At 38.6% G+C, this 27,025-nt stretch overlaps 1 protein-coding gene across 5 annotated transcripts in view; it reads right to left on the reverse strand.

Annotated features, from left to right (window-relative positions):
* Positions 1-27,025, reverse strand: part of LOC147369947 (uncharacterized) — a 779,924-nt gene that overhangs the window by 103,813 nt on the left and 649,086 nt on the right. For 3 of the 5 annotated variants that reach the window (XR_015168163.1, XR_015168167.1, XM_086413022.1), the window contains one exon: positions 9,786-10,496. The exons of the other annotated variants lie outside the window; for them this stretch is intronic. Coding sequence is in view for 1 of the 3 variants with exons in the window: in XM_086413022.1 (XP_086269148.1) it covers positions 10,459-10,496 (38 nt within the window). In the remaining 2 variants the exon portion in view is untranslated. Of the gene's footprint in view, positions 1-9,785; positions 10,497-27,025 lie in introns of those variants that run through there. 5 annotated transcript variants of the gene reach the window in all.

The following is a 27,025-nucleotide window of genomic DNA, read 5'->3' on the forward strand; positions in this document are numbered from 1 at the left end:
AAGCGACTTAGTAGTAGCAGTAGAACTTGTGCTTGGTTACAGAAGATTGAGTAGTCACCTGATTTACTTGATCCCTTCAGATTCTCTCTTCCAGGATGTTTGGTAGATAAAAGCCCCAAGACCAAGAGTCACTGGAGTACATTCTCAATCAGAATAGCATTCTTAGAAAGAAAAACCTTACAAACGTCTGCTGCTGTAGTTTTTAGTTCCTTCTTTCAAATATGGGATACTTAGTTATCTTCTTAAATTCCAGAAGCTATTTTTCTGTTCTTCCACTAAGTTTCCTCTTAAATTAGTCAAGGAGTTTTTATGCCTTATTAGCCAAAAGAATATAACTGGTAGAGATCTGAGGCAATCCTTTCTTCATCTCTCCCGTCCTTCGTAGAAAACTGACGGTTATGCTTTGTGTGATATCTCTGCCCAATTTTCTTAAGTCTGTTTCAATTTTCAGGCCAAGTTGCTGGTCCATGAACGGCACGGGTGTATTCTTTCTAGAGATTCTAAAATATTGGGAAAGGCTATAAGGGCAAAGATCTAAAAATAGTATCGAGGACTGTCATTCACCAAGAGATACTCTTTGACAAGGAAGCCTAAGTTTTATTGTTATTTCTATGGTTACCGTTTTCATCCCAGAGATTAAAAAAAGAGACCAGTTCTTTTGCAAATTTTTTTTTCACTTTTCCCTCAGGGAGGACAATCTGTTTCCTTCTGAATTTCTGTTACCCTGTTCTTTACCCATCTCTTATATTGTTCTTTGAAGTTATAAAGTCCTATTTCACTTCTATCAGACCATTTAGATATAGGTAATGTGGTATAGACATTTAACTTCAAACACAGGCACAAGTAGAACAAAAAGATGTAAGTCACAGGCAAAAAAATCAGGTATTCTGCTTGAATCAGGAAAAAATCCTGTGTTAGAGAATTTAAAATAAAGAAAAGATCTTGTTAACAAAATAGCTAATGTTAACTATGTTGACATTAGTTAACAAAATAGCTAATGTTAACAAGTATCAAACATTAATTACGATTAGGATGGCAGATCCAAAATGAGTAGATGGTGTGTAATACAAAGATGTTAAATTAATTTTGCATTTTATAACATTTACTGAAGAAATAATGCAACTGGAAATTCAAAAAGATTTTAACTACATTGAAATATTTTAACTATCCTTTACATTTCCTGTGAATTGCATATTTAATTTTGACAGGGTGATAATTTTTTTAAAAAAAGATAAAGAAAAACTTTAGTGTTAATGCACATTGGTAAAATAACTAGGACTGGTGATTTTTTCCTTCACAATTTGGTCTATTCACCCTCCTCAAAGTATTTCCAAGACACAAACATTAAAAGAGCAACAGGTAACACATGCTTCAGAATTAAAATCAAATAACAATCTACTTTATAATTAGTGCCATGAAAACTTTACCGCCTAATTCAAACTTCAAATGCCTTCTTCCTTTATCATCCAGAATAGTACAAAAACTGCAGCTAAGTTCTTTATATGTGTTCAGATAAAAAGGGACTTGAAAATGGCAGATTCAAATTCCTTTTGAAATTGTTTCTATAATGAAATATTTCAGACAAAAATAATGTTAGACTGTATCGATTAGAATATATGTTTGATTACATTCTCACTTTTTCACAATAGAAGACAGGTCAAGCCCATTTTATATTCAGGTTGTTATATTCTGATGGTTTAACAAATTACCCTGCAAATGAAAAAGTAAAAATGGTGATTCCTAAAGTATTTACAGCTTCTTAGAATTTATGAAGTACTTTACACAAACATTTAGAGGTAGTTAAGTTGGAAAAAAATAAAAGCAATCTGTTGTTTAACGTTTTTAAATGTTATAGTCATTAACGATTGTGGTATTCATCTATTCAGCCCTGATCAGGACTTATTCAAAATGCAACAGTGGCTATGAAGGTGAATGTCTTGTGCATCCTAGACCTGATTCCCACAAACGTACAGCCTAGTAAAAAGGTAATCACAATGTAATATATGGCAGTATAAGGGAAACCCCACAGTGCTAGTGCCAGTACCATGCTCCTGGAGTTGGAGGAAAGGAAAAAAATTTAATGATATTTTATTTTACCAACTATTAAATTCCTCAACTTTGCTTTCTGTTTAAATCCCTCATCTTTTATTACTTTTGGTTGCTTTACAAAGTTAGGAAGGATTCTTCAATTAGCTTCTGATCAAATGTGAATTCTTGTTCTTTGGTAACTTCACTACCTTCTGTAGGAAACCGCAAGAGTGCTAACTAACATTCTTGCAATTATTATCCTAGCTTCTGTACCTTATTAGCTCTTGTTGTGCTAAATACAAAGAAGAGAGTTCAGAGTTCCATGTCATCCTGTGGCTCCAGGTTTCTAAGGACTGATAACCTGGAGGCATGGAGGCACATTACAAGGAAGTCAGTGTCAGAAGAGCGTTGGTTAGATTCAGGACGTGTTCCCAGGTACAGTAAGACCCAGGCTGCATTCACAGTCTTTGCCCCCACCATCAGGCTGGCCCTCCCAGGGCAAGGCTTTTAAGACCTATTACTGTAGCTCTCTTACAACTCAAGCTGTCGCCTTGTTGTAGCTGTCCCAACCTTGGGAGCTTGCTCTCTCAGGTCACTTGGGAATGGCTGTATTTGGGTCACTCACAAACAGGAAATATAAAATAGCACATAATATTCCATTTCAACTTCCTAAAGTATCTCATGTACTTCTACGGTGTGGCTCAGAGACCAAGAACTTCTGATTTTATGTTATGTGTCTTTAACTTTATGTTATGTGCCTTTAATATGTTGTGTAGACTTTCCTCATTTTAATTTTTACTTTTATTTAAAGACTGTGTATTTTCTGTTCCTCTGTTTTTCATCAGGCAATTATAACATTAAGTAATAATCTTATAAAACACTTAGCTACTGTTTATGAGAGATGAAGTGTAGATAGGATATGTAATATTTCAGAACTCCTAACCATCTGCAAATATGTGTGTGTGTTCGTGTCTGCATGTGTGTGTCTGTTTCATTCTTTGAGTGGTAAGCAAAGTACTTCTCAAAGCCAGTTCTTGCAGCATGTCGAAGATGTCTTAGAATGGCCTGATAAAAAAGATTTGGCACATTACATTACATTCATTCATAAGAGGAGCTTTATAAATGTCCACTAAACATATGAAGAATGTCCAATCGTGTTAGTAAGAAAACGTTTCGATTAAGGCAATGGTATTTTTGTCCACCAAGCATTTTTTTCACACTCATTGGTGGTAAGGGTACGGTGAAACAGGCACTCTAGCATATTCCTAATGGGATTGTAAACTAGATCAGTTTTTCTCGAAGACTAGATGCGGTTTTCTGTCAAAAGCCTTGATGGTCACAGGTTAAATGGAAGAAAATACAAAAAGCATTCCTTTCCGTTTTCTCCTTTGCCATATATAGTTCTTACTTGTCTTTTGTAGTATCTAATTTTCCACTTAATGGAAGAGATTTTACCAGAGCATTTCCACAAAATTAGAGGAAAAAATGAATGTCACTGACAGTAGAATCAGAGAAGTTAACCTCATGACATGTGGGTATGGGAGTATAGTATGATACGGTGGTCAGAGCTGTGAGTTAGTGGAACTTGAAGCGTTGCCTTGGCAAAAAGAATGCTCTGCCACACACATATGAAAAATTAAATCTCACATCTGGCAGACTGCAAGACCATGGAGAAGAGATTCAACAATTTCACAACTGAGCCACAAGGTATGATGATGAAAGGGTCTAATAATACATCAGCTCCTTTTCCCAAAACCCAAATATTATAATATTAAGTACACAGTACTTGATGATGACCATTAGTTTAGTAAACATATCAAATCATGGAGAACAGAGGACAGTTTCCAGAGCTGATAACTTGGATAAGCATTTTCCGATATTCTTTTCAGCTGTTTTATGGGTGAGGAATATATGTTAGTACAGTTCAGTCACTCAGGCATGTCTGATTCTTTGTGACCCCATGGACTGCAGCAGTCCAGGCCTCCCTGGCCATCATCAACTCCCAGAGCTTGCTCAAACTCATGTCCATTGAGTCTGTGATGACATCCAACCATCTCACCCTTTGTCATCCCCTTCTCCTCCAGCCTTCAATCTTTCCCAGCATCATGGCCTTTTCCAGTGAGTCAGTTCTTTGCATCAAGTGGCCAAAGTATTAGAGTTTCAGTTTCAGCATCAGTCCTTCCAGTGAATATTCAGGACTGATTTCCTTTAGGATGGACTGGTTGGATCTCCTTGCAGTCCAAGGGACTCTCAAGAGTCTTCTCCAACACCACAGTTCAAAAGCATCAATTCTTCGGTGCTCAGATTCCTTTATGGTCCAAGTCTCACATCCATACATGATGGGAAAAACCATAGCTTTGACTAGATGGACCTTTGTTGGTCAAGTAATATCTCTGGTTTTTAATATGCTGTCCAAGGTGGTCATCACTTTTCTTCCAAGGAGCAAGCATCTTTTAATTTCATGGCTGCAGTCACTATCTTCAGCGACTTTGGAGCCCTCCAAAATAAACTCTGTTTCCATTGCTTCCTCATCTATTTGCCATGAAGTGATGGGACCAGATGCCATGATCTTTCAGTTCAGTTCAGTTGCTCAGTTGTGTCTGACTCTTTGAGACCCTATGAACCACAGCACGCCAGGCTTCCCTGTCCATCACCAACTCCTGGAGTTCACCCAAATCCATGCCCATCGAGTGGGTGATGCCATCCAACCATCTCATCCTCTGTCGTCCCCTTCTCCTCCTGCCCTCAATCTTTCCCAGCATCAGGGTCTTTTCCAATGAGTCAGCTCTTCACATCAGGTGGCCAAAATATTGGAGTTTCAGCTTAGCATCAGTCCTTCCAATGAACACGCAGGACTGATCTCCTTTAGGATGGACTGGTTGGATCTCCTTGCAGTTCAAGGAACTCTCAAGAGTCTTTTCCAACACCACAGTTCAAAAGCATCAATTCTTCGGCACTCAGCTTTCTTTATAGTCTAACTCTCACATCCATACATGACCACTGGAAAAACCATAGCCTTGATTAGACGGACCTTTGTTGATGAAGTAATGTCTCTGCTTTTTAATATGCTGTCTAGGGTGGTCAAAACTTTCCTTCCAAGGAGTAAGTGTCTTTTAATTTCATGGCTGCAATCACCATCTGCAGCAATCTTGGAGCCCAGAAAAATAAAGTCAGCCACTGTTTCCACTGTTTCCCGATCTATTTGCCATGAAGTGATGGGACCAGATGCCATGGTCTTCATTTTCTGAATGTTGAGTTTTAAGCCAACTTTTTCACTCTCCTCTTTCACTTTCATCAAGAGGCTTTTTTTCCTGTATGCCATAAGAGTGGTATCATCTGCGTGTCTGAGGTTATTGATATTTCTCCTGGCAATCTTGATTTCAGCTTGTGCTTCATCCAGCCCCGCATTTCTCATGATGTATTCTGCATGTAAGTTAAATAAGCAGGGTGACAACATACAACCTTGATGTACTCCTTTCCCGATTTTGAACCAGTCTGTTGTTTCATGTCCAGTTGTAGCTGTTGCTTCTTGACCTGCATACAGATTTCTCAGGAAGCAGGTAAGGTGGCCTGGTATTCCCATCTCTTGAAGAATTTTCCACAATTTGTTGTGATCCACACAGTCAATGGCTTTGACAGAGTCAATAAAGCAAAAGTAGATGTTTTTCTGTAACTCTCTTGCTTTTTCGATGATCCAGCGGATGTTGGCAATTTGATCTCTGGTTCCTCTGCCTTTTCTAAATCCAGATTGAACATCTGGAAGTTCATGGTTCACACACTGTTGAAGCCTGGCTTGGAGAATTTTGAGCATTACTTTGCTAGCCTGTGAAATGCTTGCAGTTCTGCGGTAGTTTGAACATTATTTGACATTGCCTTTCTTTGGGATTGGAATGAAAACTGATCTTTTCCAGTCCTGTGGCCACTGCTGAGTTTTCCGGATTTGCTGGCATATTGAGTGCAGCACTTTCACAGCATCATCAAGGCCAATAAAATATCATATGCTTGTGCGTACTGTAATACCTCCTTGATCATAAAAATAAGTTATTGGTCTAAAGCAACATTGTGTGGGTACCACGATAATAGATGAGGATTTTGTTAAGCCCCAAAGTGGTAGGGGTAGCTGTGGCATTTCAGGAATGGAAGGTAAATATTGGTTTACCACTGTAGGATATGGATCTACCTGGTAAGGTGCATGTATGCTCAGTCTTATCTCTTTGTGACTCCATGATTTGCAGCATGCCAGACTCCTCTGTCCTTGGGATTTCCCAGGCAATAATACTAGAGTGGGTTGCCATTTCCTTCTCCAGGGGATCTTCCTGACCCAGGGATCGAACTTGTGTCTCCTGTATCTCCTGAATTGCAGGCAGATTCTTTATCGCTCATCTACCAGGTAAGGATTTATCAATTATCAGGTAAGATGTGGATTGGACTCATATAACAAAGTTACCACAGAGTGGCTCACTAGGCACCTTCAAACGACACTGATGAAGACCCCAGACACTGTAGAGCAGAAGTAAGTTGTCCCTGTTTCAATTTTTAACTCACAAAATCAGGATTAAAGAAAATAAGTGCCTTTTGAGCTACTATTTTCGGGGAATAGCTTCCTATGCAAATATAGACAATGAAATGTCTAACAATAAGAAAGGTAAATTATAGGACATTCACTAAGCTTTATGTATTCTTTATAAATGACAGCAGTGCTAACAAGATAGCAAATGCTTACACAGTAACGAAATATGACATATTGGTATGCTAAAGGATGTGTGAACTCATTAACATCTTTGCGACCCCATGGACTGTAGCCCACTAGGCTCCTCTGTCCATGGGGATTCTCCAGGCAAGATTACTAGAGTGGGTTGCCATGCCCTTCTTCAGGGGATCTTCCCAACCCAGGGATCGAACACAGGTCTCCCACATTGCAGGTGGGTTCTTTACCAGCTGAGCCACCAGGGAAGCCCAAAATCAAACAAAGATGTATATAAAATAATGAAAAGCAATATAGGGCTATAACACAAATGGCCTAATATTTGTGTTTATGGTTGATATTAACTAAATTTGCTAATAAATCAATTTATTTGTATTTCATGAATATGGCATCTCAACACTATGCTTGCTTACTTATTTCATGTCTAGAGACTTGTAAATGCTCTAGGTTTATTAGGATAATAGAAAAAAAGCTGATTCTGGAAAATCAGCAGAAAAATGATTTGCATTTTCTTTCTGATCATGCCCAGGATGTGCAAAATCTTCTATAACAAAGTGTCTGTCCTAAGTATTTACATACATATTGGTTGAAAAGAAGAAAGGAAAAAATATGACAAATTTTAGCTCTTGATTTTAAGAAGAAAACATCCTAATATAAAAAATGCACTTCAAGAGAGACACATGAGACTTAACACAATAGTAGCTAATGGACAGTTATGCAGTGTAAGTTAATATGGAATGTTCTCCCTTTATTCCTAGCTGTATTACCAGCATTCATTTTAAAATTAGTTGATTGAACAGTAGAACACAATTTCTCAAAGAAATGACTGAACCGTGGTAGCATGCCAGAATGAGGTTTGGCCCTAGAAAGGAGCCATGAGATTTGCTGCTGGTTACAAAATTTGCAGTGGGCCAAATAGTCTGCAAATCAAACTAACCACAAATACTTCAGTATATTTTCTGGCTTCAAGATGAGATTAGGCTTGGAGACCTGCTGGAGTTATAAAAATATGTAACTCCAGAAACATTTTGACACTACTAGGATCTCAGAAATTTATATTTGTTGACAAGTTATAATTGAATAAGACACTTTTATTTATTGATAAAAACATGTATAAGCCTTCTCTAGAGAGAACCATAGTGTATAACTTTTAATTTTTATTTGGTCAGTGAAAGATTTACTTGCAAATATCATTTCATCAACATGGCTATTTAATTAAGAACTATATACTTATCAGATACAGAGGAGCCTGGCAGGCTACAGTCCATGGGGTCACAAAGAGTTGGACATGAATGAGCATGTGCACGAGGACACACACAGGCACATACTCACACATTTATCAGATATAAGTGATCAATAAGGGTATTTACTTTTATAATAATATATAATTTAAATTGATTAAATAAATCTCCATGTGTAATGAACCTAATACTATATAAAATTCACACTCATTAAATCTCTTTTCTTTTTATTTATAAACATAAGTCCTCCCTAATTTGGTATCCTAAAGCGTTTAGAGTCTCAAATGTGGGCTTTTAACTAGGTTCCTATTCTGAATCCACCACTTACAGGTTATGTGAACTTGCGGAATTTAATTTCTCTGTGCCTCAGTTAATTGATCTGTGATATATAAATTATATTAACTTTCTCCTAAGCTTGTTAAAAAGATGAAAAAGGTCCCAAATGAAAGTGTTTACAATAGTATCTAGAATTAATAAGTCTTGAATAGATTCTAACTTTAATAACGTCCAGCTTGATTTAATGTACAACCTTTCCTTCACAGGACATATGAAAAGAAGATCATAGTCATTGATGATGCAAACTGAGCCATTTTCTGAAGAAAGTATGCTACAAAGTACTGACTTCAACTATGATTTTACAAGAAATTAATATGAAAAGTAAGTACGGAAAATACATATTTGGAAATTAAACAACACAGATCTATATTCTTAATGGGCCAAAGAGGAAGTTTCAAGGAAATTTAGAAAATATTCTGAACTAAATAGAAATAAAAGCACCACATATCAAAATTCTTAGAATGTAGCTAACTCAGTACTTTAAGGAAAATAAATAGTATTATCTGAAATCAAAGTTTATATGTTACTATGGGGATTCCCTGGTGGTTTAGACAGTAAAGGATCTGCATGTGATGCAGGATACCTGGATTCTATCCCTGGGCCGAGAAGATCCCCTGGCTAAGGGAATGGCTACCTACTCTAATATTCTTGCCTGGGAAATCCCATGGACAGAGGAGCATGGCAGGTACAGTCCATTCGGTTACAAAGAGTTGGACACGACTGAGTGACTAACTTACCTAAACCAGAAAAAGAAAAGTAAATGAAAACAAAATGAAACAGAAAGAAGTAAATAATAAACCTAAGGACATAAAACAAAGACATTGAAAACAAAAAAGCAATAGAGATCATTAAAATCATTAAAATCAAAAGTTGATTCTTTAAAAAAAATAATAAAATGGACAAATCTCTGGTTAAACTTGGCAAGAAAAAAGAGAGACGACATCCCTAGCTTTATCAGGTATGGAAAAAATGAGATCACTAAAGAACCCTCAGCTACTAAAATAATAATAAAGGAATTTCATGAACAAGTTTATGCCCATAATTATTGGTATCAAATGAAATTGATAAATTCCCTGAAAGATGCAGAAAACCTAAGCTCACCTAAGAAAACAGATAATCTGAATAGTCTTCAATTTACCAAAGCAATTGAATTTGTTGTTCATAACCTGCCAACAAAGAAAACCCTAGATAGGTTCATTTACTAGATGGCTTCACTGGCAATTTCTACCAAACATTTAAGGAGAAAATAATGCCAATTCAACGTAAAATTTTCTATAAAGTAGATGAGAAGTGAATATTTCCCAACATTTTTATGAAATGTTTTATGAAACTGGCATTAGGCTGAAACCAAAATCAAATAGTGCTGGTGCAAGAAAACAAGTCTATATTTAATAGTCTATGGGGTCTCACAGAGTCAGACACGACTGAAGTGACAGCAGCAGCAGCAGCAGCATGAACATACATGCAAGAATATGTAAAAATTTTAATCCAGCAATATATAAAAATGTTGCTGCATCATGATAAAGCAATTAACAGAGTGAAAATGAGGGAAAAAAAAAAAACACTTATGATCACCTCAATCAATGCAGAAAAATTGTTTGACAAAAATACAATAGCTCTTTATAATAAAAATTTTCAGCAAGTTAGGAAGAGAGGGGAACTTTTTCAATCTATTAAAGAGCAACTAAAAAAATACAATTTACAGATAGCATTATGCTTAATGTTGAAAGACCATTAAGTATGGGAAAAAAAAGCATGAAGTTGGACAGCTCATAATATCTGACTTTAAGAGTTAATTTTACTTTTAAACTACAGTATAAAAATAGTATTATATTGAAGAAAGAATAGAAACATAAATCAATTGTGAGGAACAGAGTCTAGAAATAAACAAGCACTTGTATGGTGAATTGATTTGGGGCAAAGTTGCAAAAGCTATGGGAAATGGATGGTCTTTTCACCAAGTGGTGTTAGAAATATTGGCTATTCATGACCAAAATAATTAATCTCAAGTTCACTTTTCACTTTCCTGCATTGGAGAAGGAAATGGCAGCCCACTCCAGTGTTCTTGTCTGGAGAATCCCAGGGACGGGGAAGCCTGGTAGGCTGCTGTCTATGGGGTAGCACAGAGTCGGACACGACTGAAGCGACTTAGCAGCAGCAGCAGCAGCAGCAGCATACCTTGTACCCTAAACAAAATTAACAAAAATTAATCATAGACCTAAATGCAAAACCTAAAGCTGCAAAAATTCTACATAAAGCATAGAAGATCTTTGTGAACTTGAGTTAGGCAAATGTTTCTTAAATATAACACTGAAAGCATGAATCATAAAAGAAAAAAGATGATAAAATAGACTTTATTAAAACAAAAATTTCATTCTTCAAAAAATAATGTTTAGAGAATGAAAAGACAAGGCACAGGTGGGAAAATATATTTACAAAACACATCTTCTAAAGGACTTTCATCTAGAATGTATAAAAGCTCTTAAAATGCAATTATAAAAAAAAACAAACCAATAAAAATGGATAAAATATTTCAACAGACACTTCACTAAAGAAGAGATAAAGTTGGCAAATAAGTGTATGAAAAGATGTTCACTATCATTAGTCATAGGGAAAGGCAAATAAAAACAAAATGAGCTACCTTGTAAGAAGGATTTTAAAAGGGTCCTAAATGGCAACCCACTCCAGTACTCTTGCCTGGAAAACCCCATGGACAGAGGAGCCTGGTAGGCTACAGTTGATGGGTCACAAAGAGTCGGACACCACTGAGTGACTATACTTTCACTTTCAATGACTGCCCTTGCACATGCCCTTCTCCATTAGTGTGAGGGGGACTTGTAACTATGCTGGGCTATCACTCCTATGATTCTGTGACATTATAAGGCAAAGGGGGTGGAATTTTGCAGATATAATTAAGATCTCTTATCAGCTGATTTTGAGCTAATCAAAAGGAAGATTATCTTGGTGGGCCTGATGCAAATAAGTAATCTCTGAAAAGAGGATTTAGTGGTCAAAGACAGAGAAAATCAGAGACATGCTTCTACTGGCTTCAAAGAAGAATGAAAGTGCCATGTTGTGAGAGGGCCTATGCCCCAGACCTCCAGGAGTTAAGAGTGACCTCAGGCCAATAGCCATCGAGAAAATAGGGACCTCAGTCCTACAGTGCAAAAATCTGCATTCTGCCAATAACCTAAATGGAATTGTAAGAGGACCCAGAACCTCGGAAGATGAATTTGCAGTCCTGTTGATACCTTGATTTCAGGCTGATGAAACCCTAAGTATAGTTCTTAGCCTTCTGACCTACAGGAACCTGGAGGTAATAAATTCATGCTGCTTGGAGGTGCTAGGTTTGTGGTAATTTGTTATACAGCAGCAGAAACTAATACAAAATTACGGCTACATATCACAACTAAATTATTGATCTGAAAACTAAAATATAGCTCCTGGGTTAAAATCCCAGTGACTTAATAAAGTTAACTCTTGCTCAGGAAAATTCCAAAAATGTTTATACCCATGGGAAGTTTTCCAGCACGTGTGATTCAGGAAACCAAACTGCTTCTACCTTTTGCCCGTGTAGTCTTCAATATCCAGACCCCAAGTTCTCCAGGCTGGTTTGCCTTGAGTGGGCAAAAAAGAACAAGCATGGGCTGGAGGGCTGGACCTGAAAGCCAAAGGGAGCATGTCTCTTTGATTTTCTCTGTCTTTGACCACTAAGTGTGATGCTACACATGCATCGCATTTACTCACATCCATTGTGAGCAAATCCAGTCAGTTTCCTGAAGGGAAGCAGTCAAATTTAGATAAGCAATTTGTATAGAAAGTATAGGAAAAACTTTTTGTGAACAAATAATCAATTTACTTATTATCTTATAATAAGTATAAAAGCATAAATTATTTCTTACTTATAATACAATTTGGGCCCTGTCAAGAAAAAAACAAACAAAAAAGATATAACAAACAATAGTATCAATAAACAAGGATGTTAGTTAATTTTTGTAGGATCTTAAATTCTTGTGAATATTTCTGCTTGAATAAGGTACCATTTAAAATGAATCAATAAAAAAACACTCTAGCAGAAAATGGTCACCTATTAGGTAATCTTTCAGAATTTTTTCCAATTTGCAACTTATTTCCTGAGCTGCAGTTCAGATATTTTCCCACTGTGTCACCTGGCCTCTCCAAATTCTCGCTGGAATGGTGTGCTCTGGAACAAAGATGATCTCCTGAAGGAAAGCTTCACAAGTGATTTTTCTTTTATATGGATAGCCTTTATTTATTTTTTTAAAAGAATCAGGCAGTTTATTTTCCAAAGAGATCTGCTGGTAACGCACAAGAAGAAAAAAATTGCAAAACATTCTCTGCTGTTGCAGGACAATATAGAATATAGAGGGACCAGAGGTAAGCTTTTTCTTACAGATAACTTGCCAAGCAGAGGGAGAGCAACCTTTTACCCTGATGGTCTTCTATCTAGCAGGCACAGCGTTTCAGTTGTCTGTGTGATAATTTAGTGCTATCTCCGATTATGGATAACTTTTGAATGATATTTTAGTCTATCTGTCCAGCACTAGTATTTTAATAATATTCCACCCTAAAAATTGTACTTCCCTGATATAAGATATGCAAGGTTAAAATAAACAATTGTATTCCTTGCATCAACTTTGGGAAAAGCTTAAAAACTGATGGACTCGTCGAAATAGGATTTAGTGACAGATTGGGAAATCATTCAGAGAAGTTGAGAATAAAAACTAATTTGGTTTCTTGTAGTATTTTTTTTGCTATGTAATAGATCATATAATCAGATCAGATCAGTTGCTCAGTCGTGTTCGACTCTTTGCGACCCCATGAATCACAGCAGGCCAGGCCTCCCTGTCCATCACCAACTCCCGGAGTTCACTCAGACTCACATCCATCGAGTCAGTGATGCCATCCAGCCATCTCATCCTCTGTCGACCCCTTCTCCTCATGCGAAGCTGACCTCATGCGAAGTCAGCTCTTCGCGTGAGGTGGCCAAAGTACTGGAGTTTCAGCTTTAATAGCACCTATTAAGAATGCTGATTATTTTTCTACAGGTAAACTCTTCTTTTAGAGTTGATGAGTGAGTAGCATTACCAGATTTCACAATCTACAAAGTGATTTTGTTTTAGTCATATAATTTTAACATTGTTTTCAAAATATCAAGGTGGTTTTTTTTTTAATTCTGCTTGAATAATCCAACGAATTGCCAGTGACCAATACGAGACATTTTGTAAGCAGTCAGAATTAAACAAATTCATTTTCTCATCCCACAAATATCACCCAACTTTTTGTTTTAATGAACTTGTCAAGAAAAAAAAAAACTGTATTTAAAAAGGATATTCTGATCCTCTTTTTAGGATATGAAATAGTAAAGCTGCATAACTGCTTAATGCCTTATAGTATTGAATCATATATGGCATTAGAGAGTCTGGTCATCTGTGTATAAAAGATCTGGTTCTTCTATATATCTAAATTTCATTACTCAGATTATTTTCTGATCTATAAATGGATTTTCAGTTGCAATCTTATGAACTTCTATCAGTCATGATCTATAGTTATTAATGCAAGGGATGTGGCATGTTTGTGTTAAATTGGCACAGTATGAAGCGTGAATTTTATGATATATTTTAAACTCCATGTTCATGAATTGTTTTCTTCTGAGTGGGTGGATCACAGCTATATAAAGACATGTTATGTTTCAAGGTCTGTTTCAATTGGAAATATATATACTTATTTACGGAGTATAAATAAGAAATAAAATGAGGAAAATTAAATTTGAAGAACTCAATATTTTGAAAGCTTTGAGAATTATTTTAAAAATTAGTTTTAAGGAGATACTCATCAGTGAAACAAAAATTAAAGAAAACTATCAGCCTGATTCTAATGAAAACTCATATTGTCAAGGACAAATGTGGTCAAGAGAGGAAGAAAACAACGACCAAACAAGCTCAGGTATTAATAGATGCTTTTTGAGTGGGCCTTTCGTGTTTCAAGGGGTGGCAGTGCTTCTTCAATTTTATGCTGCACAATAAATCTACTTTTAAAAAGTAAAAACCAATTACCAAGCAAGTGACTAATTTACTGTTTGGATTCATCTGATTCATCATCAAATTTGGTCAAAAGAAATCAGATATTTAGCATACTGTATATTAACCCTAGAATCATACTTTAGCATGTGGAGAACATCATCCAAGGTAAAAGGGGGACTAACATCCAGTACATAGGTTCAGGAAAACATACTTAATGCGCATACATGATGACTTTCTCAAACTATCTCCCTTTTGTTCTAATCTCTTTCTCTGCACCATGGTCATATTAAATGAAACATAAAATTAATACTCTATTGAAGCTGAAGTCTAATAACAACATTGCTACTAAGGATAAGAGTTTAGTGCTATTTCATTCATTTATTCATATATATTTATCATACTTGTATTATTGCCAGGCCTCATTATACATTGTTGAGAAAAAAATTACATGGTACCTGCCGGGAGGGAGCTTATGATCTGGAAAAATCCCATCCAAAGAGCTGAATATTGTAAGTGGGACCTGGGTTATGAAGGGTTTTATGGTGATGTGTGAACATAAAGGAGATCACAGAATACTTGGGAGGACATGTAAGATCTGCATGATGAGCTGTGATCTGAAAGACGAGCGCGCTTTTCTTATCTGCAGTATTTACTTGTATTCCTAGGAGAGGAAACAGGGTATGGAAATATATTATGGCAGAAAGGGAGCCGAGATGAGGAGCTGTAGTGGCCTGACAGCTAAGAGTGAGAAGAATATGCAACAAGAGCATGGGGAGGCGTACGCTGACTGAACCTTGCAGGGCCTAGTAGGCCCTGAAGAGGTCTTTTCTCACTTACCTGAAATCAATGAGAAGGTCTCGAAGTATTTTAAGAGTGTGTGTGTGTGTGTGTGTGTGTGATTGTGATTGTAGGGGGTAGAGCACTGTGAGAGGAAGATTTTAATTTCAGAAAGATCCTTCTGACTTGCTGTGGGGAGAATGGACCTGAGGGGCGGCAAGGATAGGGAGATGAGGGTGGAAGCTACTGCAGTTGGCGAGGTGAGCGAGACTGGGAGCTAGCAAGCCTGGAGCTTTGCCAAAAAATTATCTTCCACGACTCTGAAACTCTACCCTGTAGTTAAGAAAACTGTCATGGTCTTACTTGTAAGCTACTCAATTTTATTGTACTGGAGGTCAAAATCTAGCTTCCTATATAAGAAATTAGAACTGCTCACCAAGAAGTGTATGCAATTTAGAAAAACAAACGAGAAATGAAACAAAAGTACAAAGGAGGACATGTTACAAGTTAGGAAGATCTCTGGGAAAAATGAGGGCAGAAGATTAGTTATTAAGTCCATGCATCAATATGATAAATCCAGTCTGTTCCAAGCTGTATTATCCATTGCTGTTTAACAAATAATCCCAAAAGAGTGGCTCAAAACAACAACATTTATTATCTCACAGTTTCTCTGGGTCATGGTTGTTGGTAGGATTCAGTTGCTTCTGTTCTCCTGGGACAGGGTGCCTTGGTTTCTTGCTGACCGTTGGCTGAAAGTTGCCCTCAGTGTCTTATACACGTGTCACTTCATGAAGTAGCTTTTAACATGGCCATTTACTTAGCCAGGGGAACCACAGAGACAAGCCAGAGAGAAGGTGGACGTGCATTCATTTATAACCCAGTCTCAGAAGGAACACTCAATTCCCTTTGCCACATTCCACTTGCTGTAAGCAAGAGACTAGGTCGAGTCCACACAAGAGGGGAGCGATGACACAAGACCACGAATACCCCAAGGTGGATCACGGAAAGTTATTTAGAAGCAGCTTACTCATGCTTTAAAAATACACAATAAACATGTACAGTAGGATGAGGTAAAGTCATTATTTAGAAGTTGCCTATTGGACAAAAGCATAAATAAAATGTATTCTTATACATTTTAGGAAATGATATTGAAAAATAAAATAGAGAATGGGAAGAAAAGAGTAGTTTCAAATTCATATAAAATAATGCTGAAAAGGAGACAAATAACAGGCTCCAGGAAAACTGGGAACACGTACCACATTGCCATATAATCGCCTGTTTACTTTCCTGCATCTCCCACTAGACTACATGTTCCTGAAGAACAGACTTGTCTTTTACCCTTACCACCTCAATATCTGGTACAGTATAAAAACATTTCAAGGGCTCAGTAAGTATTACATGAAGGACAAAGAGCTTTGACCTTTTAACCTTGCTTTAGAAAGCTCTATCTTTGCAAGAGTAGGTGGTTATTCCTACAGAAGATCAGACATCAGATGCCAATGCCTCTTAGTTTCATAATATTTATTTGTAACACTGATAGTGCTTTAGGAAAAATAGGTCAGGTGTGAAAATCTGTTTGCACATCACCATGAGTAAGGTTCTTTTCCTGTTATTTTGTGTGTGTGTGTGTGTTTGTGCATGTGTGTTCAGTCATGTCCAATTCTTTGCAAACCCACGGCCTGTAGCCCACCAGGCTCTCTGTCCACGGGATTTCCCAGGCAAGAATACTGGAGTGGGTTGCCATCTCCTCCTCCAGGGGATCTTCTCAAGCCAGGGATCGAACTTGTGTCTCTTGCATCTCCTGCATTGGCAGGCAGGTTCTTTAAATGACACCTAGTTGTTAGAACGTGGACCAGGGACAGGAGGAAGTAGCAGCAGGATGGGGACAATGCTGAGTAGCTGTCCTCTCTGTTCTTAAGATGTTTACAAGGGCAAAGTCTTCGCTCAGAATGGAAACAATAACAAAGATTTCAAGACAATTTATAACACATATCAAATAAATTATTACAACTTAAAAGCCATGGACTTTTACAGATGAAAATAGTTACTAGAATTGGGATGGTCAGAAAAAGTTTGTAAATAACATGGTAATTCAAAAGATGAAATTTTGAAGAGAGTAAGGAAATGAGATGCTAGATAAGCAAGAAGGTGTGAATATATTTAAAGAGTAGCTGAGAGAAGTACAAGCCTATGTGATCACTGCTGGTTTTCTTCTAAACACTGTCAGGGCTCACATGTGACTTGTTACCAATTTATGGAAATTAAAAGAGACAAGAATGGTTTGAGAATGAACTTGTCTTTTGGCTTTTAGCTTCAAACTCTAGTACTTTGGCCACCTCATGCGAAGAGTTGACTCATTGGAAAGACTCTGATGCTGGGAGGGACTGGGGGCAGGAGCAGAAGGGGACGACAGGGGATGAGATGGCTAGATGGCATCACTGACTCGATGACGTGAGTCTGAGTGAACTCTGGGAGTTAGTGATGGACAGGGAAGCCTGGCATGCTGCGATTCATGGGATTGCAAAGAGTCGGACACGACTGAGCGACTGAACTGACTGACTGACTGAACCTACCTGAGTCTCAATTTCTTCCTCTGTAAAACTGGGAATCATAGCAACTCAACATCCTGGGATCTGTGAGGATGTAGTCATATCTGTATTTAGGGGACATCAGTTGGCATGCCCACTCAACAACCATTTCTAATAATCTTCTCCCTTGATTTCTTCTGCCACTCAGGCTGGAGACACATATTCTGTTATTTTAGCCACCTTCCAATCACAAGAGAAGACTCTACACATGAACATCAAAAGATGGTCAATACTGAAATCAGATTGATTATATTCTTCGCAGCCAAAGATGGAGAAGCTCTATAGTCAGCAAAAACAAGACCTGGTGATGACTGTGGCTCAGATCATGAACTCCTTATTGCCATACTCAGACTTAAATTGAAGAAAGTAGGGAAAACTACTAAACCATTCAGGTATGACCTAAATCAAATCCCTTACAATTATACACTGGAATTGAGAAATAGATTCAAGGGATTAGATCTGATAGACGGAGTGCCTGAGAACTATGGATGGAGGTTTGTGACACTATAGAGGAGGCGGTGATCAAGACCATCCCCAAGAAAACGGAGTGCAAAAAGGCAAAATGGTTGCCTGAGGAGGCCTTACAAATAGCTGAGAAAAGTTTACTTCAGTTCAGTCACTCAATCATGTCCGACTCTTTGCGACCCCATGAATCGCAGCATGCCAGGCCTCCCTGTCCATCACCAACTCCTGGAATTTACCCAAACCCATGTCCATTGAGTTGGTGATACCATCTAACCATCACATCCTCTGTTATCCCCTTCTCCTCCTGCCTTCAATCTTCCCAACATCAGGGTCTTTTCAAATGAGTCAGCTCTTCTCATCAGGTGGCCAAAGTATTGGAGTTTCAGCTTCAACATCAGTCCTTCCAATTAACATGCAGGACTTATCTCCTTTAGGGTGGACTGGTTGGATCTCCTTGCAGTCCAAGGGACTGTCTAGAGTCTTCTCCAACACCACAGTTCAAAACATCAATTCTTCTGTGCTCAGCCTTCTTTATAGTCCAACTCTCACATCCATACATGACTACTGGAAAAAACCATAGCCTTGACTAGATGAACCTTTGTTGACAAAGTAATGTCTCTTCTTTTTAATATGCTGTCTAGGTTTCCCTCCAAGGAGTAAGAGTCTTTTAATTTCTTGGCTGCATTTACCATCTGCAGTGATTTTGGAGCCCCCAAAAATAAAGTCAGCCACTGTTTCCCCATCTATATGCCATGAAGTGATGGGACCAGATGCCATGATCTTAGTTTTCTGAATGTTGAGCTTTAATCTAACTTTTTCACTCTCCTCTTACTCTTTGATCAAGAGGCTCTTTAGTTCTTCTGCACTTTCTGCCATAAGGGTGGTGTCATCTGCATATCTGAGGTTATTGGTAGTTCTCCTGGCAATCTTGATTCCATCTTGTGCTTCATCCAGCCCAGCATTTCTCATGATGTATTCTGCATATAGGTTGAATAAGCAGGGTGACAATATACAGCCTTGATGTACTCCTTTTCCTATTTGGAACCAGTCTGTTGTTCTATGTCCAGTTCTAACTGTTGCTTCCTGACCTGCATACAGGTTTCTCAAGAGGCAGGTCAGGTGGTCTGGTATTCCCATCTCTCAGAATTTTCCAGTTTATTGTGATCCACACAGTCAAAGTCTTTGGCATAGTCAATAAAGCAGAAATATATATATATTCTGGAACTCTCTTGCTTTTTCCATGATCCAGTGGATGTTGGCAATTTGATCTCTGGTTCCTCTGCCTTTTCTATAACCAGCTTGAACATCTGGATGTTCATGGTTCACATATTGCTAAAGCATTGCTTGGAGAATTTTGAGCATTACTTTACTAGCTGAGAAAAGAAAAGAAGATAAAGCCAAAGGGGAAAAGGAAAGATATATTCATTTGAATGCAGAGTTTCAAAGAATAGCATGGAGAGACAAAAAGCCATCCTCAGTGATCAATGCAAAGAAATAGAGGCAAACAATAGACTGGGAAATACTAGAGATCTCTCAAGAAAATTAGAGACACTAAGGGAACATTTCATGAAAATTGGTAACAATAAAGGACAGAAATGGTATGGACCCAACAGAAGCAGAAGATATTAAGAAGAGGTGGCAAGAATACACAGAAGAACTATACCAGAAACCTTCATGACCCAGATAACCACTGTGGTGTGATCACTCACCTAGAACCAAAAATCCTGGAATGAGAAGCCAAGTGTGCCTTAGGAAGCATCACTACAAACAAAGCTAGTGGAGGTGATGGAATTCCAGTTGAACTATCCTAAAAGATGATGCTGTTAAAGTACTGCACTCAATATGCCAGCAAATTTGGAAAACTCAGCAGTGGCCATAGGACTGGAAAAGGTCAGTTTTCATCCCAAACACAAAGAAAGGCAATACCAAATAATGTTCAAAGTATCATACAATAGCACTCATCTCACAGGCTAGCAAAGTGATGCTCAAAATTCTCCAAGCCAGGCTTCAACAGTACGTGAACCATGAAATTCCAGATATTCAAGCTGGATTTTCAAAAGGCAGAAGAACCAGAGATCAAATCACCAACACACATTGGATCATCAAAAAAGCAAGAGAGGTCTAGAAAAACATCTACTTCTGCTTTATTGATTATGCCAAAGCCTTTGACTGTGTAGATTGAAACAAATTGTGGGAAATTCCTCAAGAGATGGGAATACCAGACCACCTTATCTGCCTCTTGAGAAATCTGTATGCAGATCAAGAAGCAACAGTTAGAACTGGACAAGAAACAATGGACTGGTTCCAAAGTGAGAAAGGACTGTATATTGTCACCCTGCTTATTTAACTTATATGCAGAGTACATCATGGGAAACACTGGGCTGGGTGAAGCATAAGCCAGAATCAAGACTGCCAGGAGAAATATCAATAACCTCAGATACGCAGATGACACCACCTTTATAATAGAAAATTAGAACTAAGAAGTATCTGGATAAAAGTCAAAGAGGAGAGTGAAAACTCTGGCTTAAAACTCAACATTCAAAAAATGAAGATCATGGCATCCAGTCCCATCACTTCATGGCAAATAGATGGAGAAACAATGGAAACAGTGAAAGCCTATATTTTGGGGGGCTCCAAAATCACTGCAGATGGTGACCCCAGCCTTGAAAATAAAAGACTCTTGCTCCTTGGAAGAAAAGCTATGATTAATCGCAACAGTATATTAAAAAAACAGAGCCATTACTTCGTTATTAAAGGTCCATCTAGTCAAAGCTACGGCTTTTCCAGTAGTCATGTAGGGATGTGAGAGTTGGACTATAAAGAAAGCTGAGCACCGAAGAATTGATGCTTTTGAACTATGGTATTTGAGAAGACTCTTGAGAATCCCTTGGACTGCAAGGAGATCCAACCAATTCATCCTACAGGAAATCAGTCCTGAATATACATTGGAAGGACTGATGCTGAAGCTGAAACTCCAATACTTTGACCACCTGATGCAAAGAACTGACTCACTGGAAAAGATCCTGATGCTGGGAAAGATTGAAAGTAGGAGGATAAGAGGGCCACAGAGGGTAAGATAGTTGGGTGGCATTACCCCCTTCATGGACATGAGTTTGAGCAAGTTGTGTGAACTGGTGATGGACAGGGAAGCCTGGCATGCTGCAGTTCATGGGGTCTCAGAGTTGGACACGACTGAACAACTGAACTGAACTAAATCACAGGATGCTCTTTTCTGAACCTGAGATTTCAGAAAGTTGTTAGGGGATGACTTTCTCTTTCTTGTAAAAGACAAAACCTTAAGACACTTCTAACAACTTTTCAAAGCTTTAGCAAAGGCAGTAATGCCCATAAAGATGCTAGGTGGTATTTGTGGGTATGGGAATGACAAAACATGGGTGATATCACCACTGGAGGATAGTAAGATAGTTTGTGGGTACAAACTAAACTGCAACAGCAGAAACTTGATGTCAGACCATGTAAGTCCCTTGCTGCTGCTGCTGCTGCTGCTGCTAAGTCACTTCAGTCGTGTCCGACTCTGTACGACCCCATAGATGGCAGCCCACCAGGCTCCCCCGTCGCTGGGATTCTCCAGGCAAGAACACTGGAGTGGGTTGCCATTTCCTTCTCCAATGCATGAAAGTGAAAAGTGAAAATTAAGTCGCTCAGTCGTTTCCTACTCTTAGCGACCCCATGGACTGTAGCCCACCAGGCTTCTCCATCCATAGGATTTTCCAGGCAAGAGTCCTGGAGTGAGGTGCCATTGCCTTCTCCAATGTAAGTCCCCTAGTAATGCACAAGTTTCCTGGAAACTCATTGAATTTTTCATGGACATGCATAGGGACAGGTGAATTTTAACAGAGCCTGGTGACCTGCAAGGACACTGGCATGATAGGTATAATAAATAGTCATTCTTCTGAGTAGCCCTGATTTCATAGGAATGGTTATAATATGAAATTGTAATGACTTGTGACATGAAGTTTTGTATATATTTAATATTATTCAGTAATAGAGCATGTCTATAAATTCTTCAGTGCATTCATGCTAAGTCGCTTGAGTCGTGTCCGACTCTGTGATCCCATGGACTGTAGCCTGCCAGGCTCCTCTGTCTGTGGCATTCTCCAGGCAAGAATACTGGAATGGGTTTCCATGCCCTCCTCCAGGGGATCTTCTCGACTCTGAGATCGAACCTGCGTCTCTTATGTCTCCTGCATTGGCAGGCAGGTTCTTTACCACTTGTGCCGCCTGGGAAGCCCAGTCTCTCAAACTCTAATCCAAAAAATTATATGATTATCTCAGTTAGAATTATATACTTGGGAAGAATACAGGAAATTTGAAGAGGTTTCTGTGACATTTTGGTTAGGGATGTTTTTAGAGAAAATCTAGGATCACTAGGTGAATATTTCAGAAAATTGTTCAAGTAATATTGTTTTGTGGCCGCATTTCTTACTTTATGGCAAATATTCTTGCTTGATGCACATATACATATACATTTCCAGCACTGGTATATTATTTTAAATATTTAATAACTATGCATTTAATTATTGATTAATTGATGCATACAAATATTAGAATGAGTGAATATCCTTGGTCATTTTTCTATTCCCAGTTAGAAATCTACCCCATTTCCTGCAGCTGACATCATCAGTACTGTGGCTGCCTCCTGCACACTAATTGTTACACAATTCATACGGCCTTTAAAACCCATGAATCAATTCTTATTGGCACTGACATTTTCATCTTTTGATCCCTCATCACTTTGCTATTTCACAGTGTCCAAGAGTTTCAAAGTGTGGACTGAATCATGGTTAAACCTTTATGCACACAGAGCTAGTCTGTGTCCTAAAGGTACCAATCTAGCTCCCTTTTCAGGTCATATTCCATGTTTAACTTACAAAATCCCATAATATTGAGTTTAGGCAGTACCATTTCTTTTTCTTTCCCTTGCTTTTATTAGTACTTTTAGAGGGTTTTTTTTTATTTAATGAGATATGCCTAAAAATAGACCCATTTTGACAATTTAGTGCTTAATATATGTAAACTATTGTTTACAAATGCATTCTAGTATCTGCACCAATTTTTAAATAAGTACTATGTGCCAGTATGTAGTTTAAATCTGTATTTGTTTCAGTTTATTTTAAACTCATTTATTTCACATAACAGTTAAGTGGAGTCTACTAATACTCCCATTTAGCAGATATAGATTGTGAAGGATACAGAAATGAGTAAGTTGACCACGATCCAAGGCTGGTGCATGTCACAGCCTTGATTTAAACTCCGAGAACTGGACTCTAAAACCTGTGCGCTCAACCACTTTCCTATTAACAAATATACTGAAAGTTAGTTTTACTTTTCAGAGTAGTCCCCTGGGGAGATAATACTTATTCAGATGATTCTGTGGATTCATCTTTAGAAATCATCTGCATACATGATTTGTTGGTCTCACAGACTTTATAATCTGTAGAATCTACTGTAACACTCATTCTCCTTTCCGATTCTTTCTTTCTGCTCTGGTAAGCTCATTCCTTTCCCTGATTCTAGCTTTTGGTCAACAACAGAAGTCCTGAGAGTGTGGCTGGTTTGTAACTTGGATCTAGTAGCGTCTCTCCCTCCTAATTCCTCCAGACGAAGAGAAGACGGGTTACTCTCGGAGCAGAGTCTGGTGATCCTTGAGCAGACTCCTGTAGGAAGAAGGTTTAAAAGGCAAGGGTGCCTACTTCTCTTCTTTCCATGTGTGATAAATTGATGACATAGCAGTAACTGACTGCTGGTCATTAAATCAAATCACTTTAAATCAAGAATCTCTTTTTTGTAGAGTCTACAGTTGGTTAAAGTAGGTGAGTCTCTGTGGTGTTACCTGCTCGACATCTTTATTATCGTAAAGACATTAATTTTCTTTAAAGGAACATACTTTGTCCTTATTTTTAATACCTTTGCTAACATGGCTTGACCTGTATAAGTCAGGGTTGCACATGTGACCCAGGCTAGGCCTGTGAAAGTCAGGCCTGGAATTTTTAGTGTAATTGCTGGGGAAAAAGATTGCTAGAGAACAAAGTCAACACACTATCTAGAAATGGAAAAAGATTACTTAATGTTGTCATTTGAGCCCCTAGATCCATTTATGCTTAAAGCCAATTAATATTCCTGGATTTCTCTGTTAAATATACTGATATATCAGGAGGGCAGAGTAAAATAGTCTTTCAGGGGAATTCTCTGGTGGTCTAGTGGTTAGGTTTTGGGGCTTCCCTGGTAGCTCAGCAGTTAAGAATTCACCTGTCAATGCAGAGGACATGGGTTTGATCCTTGGGTAGGGAAAATCTCCTGGAGAAGGAAATGGCAACACACTCCAGTATTCTTGCCTGGGCAATCCCATGGACAGAGGAGCCTAGCAGGCTACCGTTCATGGGGTCACAGAGAGCCGGGCATAATGGGCATGACTTAATGACTAAGCAAAACAACCCAGGGTTAGGACTCTGGGTTTTCACTCCTGAGGGCTGGGGTTGGAGAACTAAGATCTTACAACCCACACAGGGCAATCAAATAAATAGTCTCTAAAATCAAAATAGTTGACTAATAATTGATAGCACATATATGCAAACCAGATAATGTTCACTCAAACTGATTATCAACTTGGATGGACAAACCTTAACTAACACCCCTTTCCTAAGTGTCTGCCGAACACATATCAAGCCTCGTGGACACAATAAGGTCACTGGGCTTCTAGTTTTCAGAAGAATGTTACAAAGTTTGCAAGTGTGCATTTATTCATTTCAAATATTGTTAGGCATGTACTATGAGCCTGCCAATGTATTTGGAAGGAGGAAACAAATAGTGACCATCAGATCAGATCAGATCAGTCGCTCAGTCCTGTCCGACTCCTTGCGACCCCATGAATCACAGCACGCCAGGCCTCCCTGTCCAACACCAACTCCCAGAGTTCACTGAGACTCACGTCCATTGAGTCAGTGATGCCATCCAGCCATCTCATCCTCTGTCGTCCCCTTCTCCTCCTGCCCCCAGTCCCTCACAGCATCAGAGTCTTTTCCAGTGAGTTAACTCTTCCCATGAGGTGGCCAAAGTACTGGAGTTTCAGCTTTAGCATCATTCCTTCCAAAGAAATCCCAGGGCTGATCTCCTTCAGAATGGACTGGTTGGATCTCCTTGCAGTCCAAGGGACTCTCAAGAGTCTTCTCCAACACCACAGTTCAAAAGCATCAATTCTTCGGCACTCAGCCTTCTTCACAGTCCAACTCTCACATCCATACATGACCACAGGAAAAACCATAGCCTTGACTAGACGAACCTTTGTTGGCAAAGTAATGTCTCTGCTTTTGAATATGCTATCTAGGTTGGTCATAACGTTCCTTCCAAGGAGTAAGCGTCTTAATTTCATGGCTGCAGTCACCATCTGCAGTGATTTTGGAGCCCCCCAAAATAAAGTCTGACACTGTTTCCACTGTTTCCCCATCTATTTCCTATGAAGTGATGGGACCCGATGCCATGATCTTCATTTTCTGAATGTTGAGCTTTAAGCCAACTTTTTCACTCTCCACTTTCACTTTCATCAAGAGGCTTTTGAGTTCCTCTTCACTTTCTGCCATAAGGGTGGTGCCATCTGCATATCTGAGGGTATTGATATTTCTCCCGGCAATCTTGATTCCAGCTTGTGTTTCTTCCAGTCCAGCGTTTCTCATGATGTACTCTGCATATAAGTTAAATAAGCAGGGTGACAATATACAGCCTTGACGAACTCCTTTTCCTATTTGGAACCAGTCTGTTGTTTCATGTCCAGTTCTAACTGTTGCTTCCTGACCTACATATAGGTTTCTCAAGAGGCAGATCAGGTGGTCTGGTATTCCCATCTCTTTCAGAATTTCCCACAGTTTATTGTGATCCACACAGTCAAAGGCTTTAGTATAGTCAATAAAGCAGAAATAGATGCTTTTCTGGAACTCTCTTGCTTTTTCCATGATCCAGCGGATGTTGGCAATTTGATCTCTGGTTCCTCTGCCTTTTCTAAAACCAGCTTGAACATCAGGAAGTTCACAGTTCACATATTGCTGAAGCCACAGACTTGTAGCAAGGCAGACATTAAGTACATTTTCCATAATCACATAAAGAAGTGTAAAATACCAAGTGTCCAAGGATTACCACATAATGATATCAAGGCTTATAAAAATAATAGAGGTATTTGACCTTATCATGGAAGTTAGGAAAGACTTCGTGGATCAATGAGACCAGATCCACTCCTTTTATGGGCCAGACATGAGTTCTATGGGCCTCTAGGCAATTACCTACCACTTTTCTTTCTGCCCCAGGGATCATCATCTTCATGCTCACTTGATAAAACCTCCATCTCCTTCTCCCTTTGGGCAAAGCACACTGGTGTCCTGAGGAGAAGGGACCTAGAAGATCCTTCGCACAGGCCCGGGGAGACTTCTCAAGTATATTTGTGCAGGAAGTTACAGGGTCCCATGGTCCTGAGATCTCATCTAACTGGAGGATTATGAATCCCAACTGAGTTTGTCCCCTGAGCCAGCCCAATGGATTCTGTCTACCTTAGGAGAGAGACAGTGGAGAAAGGGTCATAGTGCGTACTTCCAAATTCAGAGCCATGTTGATCAAGTCTAAGGGCAGAATGCTAGAACACTTACATGAACTCTGAAGGCAAAGCCTGTCAATGAGACAGAGGAGTGGAGGAGATGCTTGGGGGCAGAGGATAAGAGAGTGCTATGAATCAACATTTTAGGAGAAAACATGTTCTTTATCATTAGAAACCTAGCCTGTACTTCAAGTTACATTTTTATATGTTTAAATGTCTTAAATATGAATATGAACAATAAG

Source organism: Bos grunniens, chromosome 7 (assembly GCF_055505025.1).
Source record: "Bos grunniens cultivar Pamir isolate PY7600 chromosome 7, Bosgru_T2T1.0, whole genome shotgun sequence".
Taxonomy (NCBI): Eukaryota; Metazoa; Chordata; class Mammalia; order Artiodactyla; family Bovidae; genus Bos; species Bos grunniens.